We start from the raw sequence: 7,500 nt of genomic DNA, 5'->3' as shown, positions 1-7,500 counted from the left end.
GTAGATAACAGTAGAAACAGGTGTATAACAGTAGATAACAGTAGAAACAGGTGTATAACAGTAGATAACAGTAGAAACAGGTGTATAACAGTAGATAACAGTAGAAACAGGTGTATAACAGTAGATAACAGTAGAAACAGGTGTATAACAGTAGATAACAGTAGAAACAGGTGTATAACAGTAGACAACAGTAGAAACAGGTGTATAACAGTAGATAACAGTAGAAACAGGTGTATAACAGTAGACAACAGTAGAAACAGGTGTATAACAGTAGATAACGGGTAGATAACAGTAGAAACAGGTGTATAACAGTAGATAACAGTAGAAACAGGTGTATAACAGTAGATAACAGTAGAAACAGGTGTATAACAGTAGATAACAGTAGAAACAGGTGTATAACAGTAGATAACAGTAGAAACAGGTGTATAACAGTAGATAACAGTAGAAACAGGTGTATAACAGTAGATAACAGTAGAAACAGGTGTATAACAGTAGACAACAGTAGAAACAGGTGTATAACAGTAGATAACAATAGAAACAGGTGTATAACAGTAGACAACAGTAGAAACAGGTGTATAACAGTAGATAACAGTAGAAACAGGTGTATAACAGTAGATAACAGTAGAAACAGGTGTATAACAGTAGATAACAGTAGAAACAGGTGTATAACAGTAGACAACAGTAGAAACAGGTGTATAACAGTAGATAACGGGTAGATAACAGTAGAAACAGGTGTATAACAGTAGATAACAGTAGAAACAGGTGTATAACAGTAGATAACAGTAGAAACAGGTGTATAACAGTAGATAACAGTAGAAACAGGTGTATAACAGTAGACAACAGTAGAAACAGGTGTATAACAGTAGATAACAGTAGAAACAGGTGTATAACAGTAGATAACAGTAGAAACAGGTGTATAACAGTAGATAACAGTAGAAACAGGTGTATAACAGTAGATAACAGTAGAAACAGGTGTATAACAGTAGATAACAGTAGAAACAGGTGTATAACAGTAGATAACAGTAGAAACAGGTGTATAACAGTAGATAACAGTAGAAACAGGTGTATAACAGTAGATAACAGTAGAAACAGGTGTATAACAGTAGATAACAGTAGAAACAGGTGTATAACAGTAGACAACAGTAGAAACAGGTGTATAACAGTAGACAACAGTAGAAACAGGTGTATAACAGTAGATAACAGTAGAAACAGGTGTATAACAGTAGATAACAGTAGAAACAGGTGTATAACAGTGTTTCTGTCTCTGCAGCGGAGAGTTTCGGGCAGCTGAAGATTTGCTGTGAATGGGGAATGAGGCACATCCCAAAGAGCGTCACCTGCACTCAGTTTTCCAAGCAGCTGAGGAAAGTTCGCCAGCCCTGCCGGGACGCCTTCAAGGAATGCTGCGAGTTCATCCAGCAGGATCTGGACCGGGACCCGCACCTGATCCTGGGACGCCACGGTCAGTCCGGACACATCACACCAACACACTGACAGAGACTCAGGAGACTTTACTGATGCACTTTAGTGAAATCTACCAGTTTCCTCTTGTGTCTGAAGTGCAGTGATGTTAAAAAGTTGAAGGTGGTGTCAGGTTTCAGCAGCTTGGCGTTGGGGACGGTGACACTGATCTGCCTGTTATTGATGTATTTACAGACACGGAGGATGAATCCATAACATTTTACTTTGACGTTTCACCTAAAAAACATCAGTTTGCTAACTTTACATTTGCCGACTTGCTCCTGCTTTAACACATTATCTTTTTTTATACTTTATTTTTCTAAAAATTATTTTCACATATGAGGCCAAATTTCTGAATTTACAGTTCATGGTAAGGAAAATTTATAATCGACATTTTAAATGACTGAGAAACAAAAGAGCTCTTCTCTCCCTTGTAAGAGTCGTACATACATTTTTAATTTTTCCAATTTTTTGTAATTGTTCATGATATATTTCAAAAGATGAATATTCTGTATTTCTTTTATCTGTTTGCTTTTTAAATAGCTTCTCATTTGCATCTATGAAACTGATTATTTGGTATGTTATAATGTTTAGAAATATTTAATAATAAGTGTCCATCTCAGATTCTTAACACATTATCAAGCTAATGTTAATGTTAGGATTGAACATATAACACTAACAACACAAAAGCCAAGCATAAAAGATGCTAATGTTATCATTAGCATTAGCATTTTTAGCTTTAGCAGCAGCTAACTTTAGGGTTAGCATGTTAACATGAAAACATTTTTTTTTCTTCTTTATTTATATTTGGAGAGAGTGTGTTATGTTGTGATTGTGTATTATTGATATATTTATGATTTGTGTGTGTTTGTGTGCAGACTTGGGGGCTGACTTCGACCTGGCTCCTTCTCTGGTGCGGACCTCCTTTCCAGAGAGCTGGCTGTGGGAGGTGCAGCGCGCCAGGTGACACAAATCAAACACACCCCACAGTCTCTGTTTGTTTCTTACAGTTTTTAATGGAAGACAACTTTAGGTCTTTAGGTTTACTTTAACTGAGACCACCAGAGCCTGAGAAGTGAAAAAGTGAAGCTTTTCTGTTTCTGTGTTTTGTATTTTATGTTTTCAGTGGCGGTCCGCAGTCAGTCACCAGGACTCTACCAGACTCTCTCACCACCTGGGAGATCAAAGCCGTCGGCATGTTCAAGACTGGTGAGATTACTTTCCTTCCTTCATCCCTTAATGTTCAACATCTGTCCCTCTTCTTCTTCATTTTCTTCAGTCAGTTCTTCCGCTTGTCCTTCCTCATCCTGTTATCTTAGCACCTCTCTGCTTGTATCTCTGCATTCCTGATGACTGTTCTGCTTTTCAGCTGCAGCTTCTGAACTGAAATAAACTAAAGGTTTGAATATTTGAACTAAACAGCAGGTGTCTGCACAGTATTTAACTGAATTTTGGGTGTCAAAAGAATCTGAAAAGAACAGTTTGCAGTGCAGGTATCTGTTGGAACTGGACTGCAGGTGTCTGAACTGTGTCCTGCAGGTATGTGCGTGTCAGATCCAATTCAGGTGTCGGTCAATCTGCCGCTCAGTGTGGACGTCCCGCTGCCCTATCAGGTGGTCAGAGGAGAGCAGCTGGAGCTGAGCGGCTCAGTGTACAACCAGCAGACCAGCAAGGTCAAGGTACCAAACACTCACCACACTAAACAACATTTCCCATGAGCCTCTGCCAGTGGCTCGCTGTCAAAGCCTGCTGGAAGCTGTTTTACCTTTGGTAATAAATGTGGAGACAGGTGTCTTATGTTTCTTGTCCCGCTGTCACCTCCTCAGTACTGCGTGACGCTGACGGCCGGCCCGGCGTTCTGTCTGCTCCAGTCCAGGCCGGTCGCTGGGGAGGAGGGGCTGCACTCAACAACCTGTGAGTGGCGCACCCTGCTTGCAGGAGAGGTGGGGAAGGTGACCTTCACCCTGCTGGGCCTGGAGCCTGGAGAACACACCCTGACCTTCACCCTGAAGACACCAGAAGGAAACAGAGACATCGTAACGAAGACGCTCCGAGTGGAGGTACGAGAAGATAAAACGAGCTCAGTGTTTGTCTGATTCTCATGTAGATGTCTCCGTTAAAACTGGAGCAAATTTGATCGGAAAACTGAAAGTTTTTAGATTTCTAGGCTAGTTTAACATGCTAGCAGACTAGCTTGCAAGCTGTAGTGCAAGCTTGGTCACTCCTGTTGGTCAGGTGACCCTCACGTTGCAGGTAGAGCGTCCCAGAAGACAAAGGCATCAAGTGAAAGTGAGGACCTGGCCCAGCTGGTGTAGATATGCTGGGGCTAAATGAGGGAACAAGAGACGAGAGTGTGATGAGGATGAAATATCTGGACAGATGCAGGTTCTGGGGGAACAGAGATGTCACTGTGACGAGTCCGATCAGAAGGCAGCAACATCAGATTTCGAACTGCTTAGTGAATGTAACCCGGGATCTTTACGTTGTGTGTTGGTTGTTTCCAGCCTGAAGGAGTGAAGCAGGAGGATTATTCTGGAGGGAGACTCGACCCACAGGGACTCTACGGTACGTTAACGCACCGGGAGGTTCAGGTGTGTACGATGCTGTCAGTGTTTGCTGAAGTGTTTCTGTTCTGTGTTTTCATGCTGTTGTAGGTTCAGAGAAGAGAGAAGTGAGGCTGAAGAACGAACCGCCGCCCAACATTGTTCCCAACACAGCTGTAGAGAGACTGCTGACGATCAATGGTAAGACGTGGAAAGGTACAGTTCATCATCTTCATCACTCCCTGCAAGTAAACGCCAGGCTCAGCACAGAGACTGAGGACTTACAAGTAAATATAAGTATACAAGTGAAGTACAAGTACCTCAAAATTGAAGTACAGTACTTGAGTAAATGTACTTAGTTACTTACCACCACTACTGCTAGCAAACAGCTGCCTATTTACTCACCCAGCAGGTACAGAGTAACATTAGCATTCACTTAGAATGAATGTAATCCAACAACTTAGCTCCTTTTAGCCCAACTAATGAGCCTGAAAACCAGAACCAGGAGCTGAGAGGGGCTGCAGTCAGGTGATCAGTCACGTGATGTGTGTTTTGTGCATCAGGGGAAGTTCTGGGTGAAGTCATGTCTGTGATGCACAACCCCGATGGCCTCCGACAGCTCATCAACCTGCCCGAAGGGTCTGCGGAGGCGGAGTCCGGCACACTCATCCCCCTGGTCCAGGTGTTCCTGTACCTGGAGTCGACAGGGAGCTGGGACGTCCTGGGAGACGACATCCAGAAGAACGCACGAGATATGAAACAGAAGATCAAAGAGGGTGAGGACAGACAGATGACACACACACACACACACACACACACACACCTGAGGATCTGAGGATACACATTTACTACGTGTGCATGTGCATGTGGTCTGACTGATCCTAATTTCGGGGACACATTTCAAACTAAAGACAAGTTAATTAGGGAAGGCTTGTCCAATTGGGAAAAAGCAGATTTTTGGGTCAATGGTTACGGTTAAGTCTCCAGGAAATTAATGTAAGTCTATGTAATGTCCCCAAAAGTGACCTAAGTAAATGTGTGCATGTGTGTTGTGTGTGTGTGTGTGTGTGTGTGCAGGTGTGATCAGTATCACCTCGTTCAGAGGTGGAGACTCCAGCTACAGCATGTGGATGAAGAGAGAACCCAGCACCTGGTCAGAACAAACACACACACATCTATAGGAGTCCTCCATTAAAGGACGAGTTCACAGTTTTTCAAGTGTGTCTTAAACCAACAGTCGGGAAACCTGTTTCTCTCGCTGTAATCGTTCCTTTTTGGAGGAACCGTTTCCAGACAGTTTGAAATTTTGGACAATATGTGAGGAAGTTGAGCTCTGTCTCTGCAACAGTTCCTCCACGCTGTCGCCACAGTTGCTCCTCTTTTGGCAGCCATGTTTTCTTATATCTGCCTGTTTCTATGCACTCTGTCTGTCTGTCTGTCTCTCTGTCTGTCTGTCTCTCTGTCTGTCTGTCTGTCTGTCTGTCTGTCTGTCTCTCTGTCTGTCTCTCTGTCTCTCTGTCTGTCTGTCTGTCTCTCTGTCTGTCTGTCTGTCTGTCTGTCTCTCTGTCTGTCTGTCTGTCTGTCTGTCTGTCTGTCTCTCTGTCTCTCTGTCTGTCTGTCTGTCTGTCTGTCTGTCTGTCTGTCTGTCTGTCTGTCTGTCTCTCTGTCTCTCTGTCTGTCTGTCTGTCTGTCTGTCTCTCTGTCTGTCTGTCTGTCTCTCTGTCTGTCTGTCTGTCTGTCTGTCTGTCTCTCTGTCTCTCTGTCTCTCTGTCTGTCTGTCTGTCTCTCTGTCTGTCTGTCTGTCTGTCTGTCTGTCTGTCTGTCTCTCTGTCTGTCTCTCTGTCTGTCTGTCTGTCTGTCTGTCTGTCTGTCTGTCTCTCTGTCTGTCTGTCTGTCTCTCTGTCTGTCTGTCTGTCTGTCTGTCTGTCTGTCTCTCTGTCTGTCTGTCTGTCTGTCTGTCTGTCTGTCTGTCTCTCAGGGTGACGGCTCTGATGGTGAAGACTCTGTCCGCGGTGGATCAGGTCTTCTCTGTGGACCATCAGGAACTGTCGGACTCTGTGACCTGGTTGATCCAGCACACTCAGCAGCCGGACGGATCCTTCAGAGAAAAATCCGCCTACAAACCCAAGATGATGGTCAGCTCTTCCTCTTCTTCTTCTTCTCCTCCTCCTCCTCTGATGATCATTCCTCCTCTCGGGGTTACACTAAGGTTTGGGTAAATTCTGATGTCGTGTTTTCTGATTGGCTGCAGGCTGAGGGGACAGATGAGGTCGAGCAGTCGGTGTATCTGACGTCCTTTGTGCTGATCGCCTTAAAGAAAGCCACGAGCATTAGGGACCGGATCCTGCAGCTCCGAGTGAGAACTCACCTCCTCCTCTCTGATCTTCATCCTCCTCTTCCTCCTCATCCTCTCCTCCTCACATACATAATTTTCCTTTAAAGTTATAATGTTGTTTGTTGTTTAACTCTTTCTTCTCGGTTCGTTCGCTCCCCTCGTCCTTCCTCTCTCTCAGTTCCAAGATAACAGTATGAAGTCGGCAGTAGCCTACATTTCCCAGCATGCCCTGACTGTGAAGAGTGTGTATGTGCGTGCGATTGCGACCTACGCTCTGACCCTTCATGACCCCAACGATGCTACTGCCAGTCACCTGTTCAACGGCCTGGAGCGCCTGGCCCAACAGAAAGGTGTGTGTTTCTGCGAGTGTGTGTTTTTCTGGTAGTTAACAGGATATCTGGATACTGTGTGTGTGTGTGTGTGTGTGTGTGTGTGTGCAGGAAACCCTGTTGTGCGCAGGTACTGGAAGGAGCCCAGCGAGACAGCTGATTGGCTCAAACCTGACCAATCCAGCGGGCGGACAGTGGAGATGACAGCGTACATCCTGCTGACTGTGCTGCTCAAGGTGCCGCTCTCTCCTATTGGTTATCTATGTTTCCATGGTAACACACAACAATAATATATATTTTAAAAGCTTGTTCAGTCAGGCAGAAGTAGATATATAAATATTATGTTGTCTGTTTTTGTTAAACAATGCTGGAGTTCACAGAATGAATGTTTAGCTGACAAATCTGCTACATCTAATCCATCCCATAATAATCTAGACTGCTCTAAATGTAAATCAAGGATCCCCAACAATACTAAGTAAGTAGTGAAAAGTGAATATCAGGCCAACAGAAGAACACCTCTTTCCCTCCTCCTCCTCTCTTCTCTCTTCGTCACTCCTCAAATCCATATTTACACTTCTGTCCTCTTCTCACCAGTTCTTCCCTCCTCCTGGCTCCTCATCATGTCTCCTCCTCCTGGCTCCTCATCATGTCTCCTCCTCCTGGCTCCTCATCATGTCTCCTCCTCCTGTCTCCTCATCATGTCTCCTCCTCCTGGCTCCTCATCATGTCTCCTCCTCCTGGCTCCTCATCATGTCTCCTCCTCCTGTCCTTTCCTCTTCCCTCTCTCTCTCACTCATTTTCCCTCCTGGCTCGTTTTCACACTTTTCTCCTT

At 44.5% G+C, this 7,500-nt stretch overlaps 1 protein-coding gene across 4 annotated transcripts in view; it reads left to right on the top strand.

The window, feature by feature from the left end:
* The window catches only part of c5 (complement component 5), a 40,534-nt gene that overhangs the window by 21,703 nt on the left and 11,331 nt on the right, over nucleotides 1-7,500 (top strand). For all 4 annotated transcript variants that reach the window (XM_042420229.1, XM_042420227.1, XM_042420228.1 and 1 more), the window contains 13 exons: nucleotides 1,271-1,462; nucleotides 2,340-2,424; nucleotides 2,588-2,670; nucleotides 3,001-3,140; nucleotides 3,288-3,521; nucleotides 3,966-4,026; nucleotides 4,116-4,205; nucleotides 4,568-4,780; nucleotides 5,082-5,157; nucleotides 5,983-6,139; nucleotides 6,256-6,360; nucleotides 6,518-6,689; nucleotides 6,780-6,904. In XM_042420229.1, coding sequence (XP_042276163.1) covers nucleotides 1,271-1,462; nucleotides 2,340-2,424; nucleotides 2,588-2,670; nucleotides 3,001-3,140; nucleotides 3,288-3,521; nucleotides 3,966-4,026; nucleotides 4,116-4,205; nucleotides 4,568-4,780; nucleotides 5,082-5,157; nucleotides 5,983-6,139; nucleotides 6,256-6,360; nucleotides 6,518-6,689; nucleotides 6,780-6,904 — 1,733 coding nt within the window. The remainder of the gene's footprint in view (nucleotides 1-1,270; nucleotides 1,463-2,339; nucleotides 2,425-2,587; nucleotides 2,671-3,000; nucleotides 3,141-3,287; nucleotides 3,522-3,965; nucleotides 4,027-4,115; nucleotides 4,206-4,567; nucleotides 4,781-5,081; nucleotides 5,158-5,982; nucleotides 6,140-6,255; nucleotides 6,361-6,517; nucleotides 6,690-6,779; nucleotides 6,905-7,500) is intronic.

Source organism: Thunnus maccoyii, chromosome 9 (assembly GCF_910596095.1).
Source record: "Thunnus maccoyii chromosome 9, fThuMac1.1, whole genome shotgun sequence".
Taxonomy (NCBI): Eukaryota; Metazoa; Chordata; class Actinopteri; order Scombriformes; family Scombridae; genus Thunnus; species Thunnus maccoyii.
The sequence above is the reverse complement of the archived record's forward strand: the minus strand, read 5'-3'. Positions and strand labels throughout refer to the sequence as shown.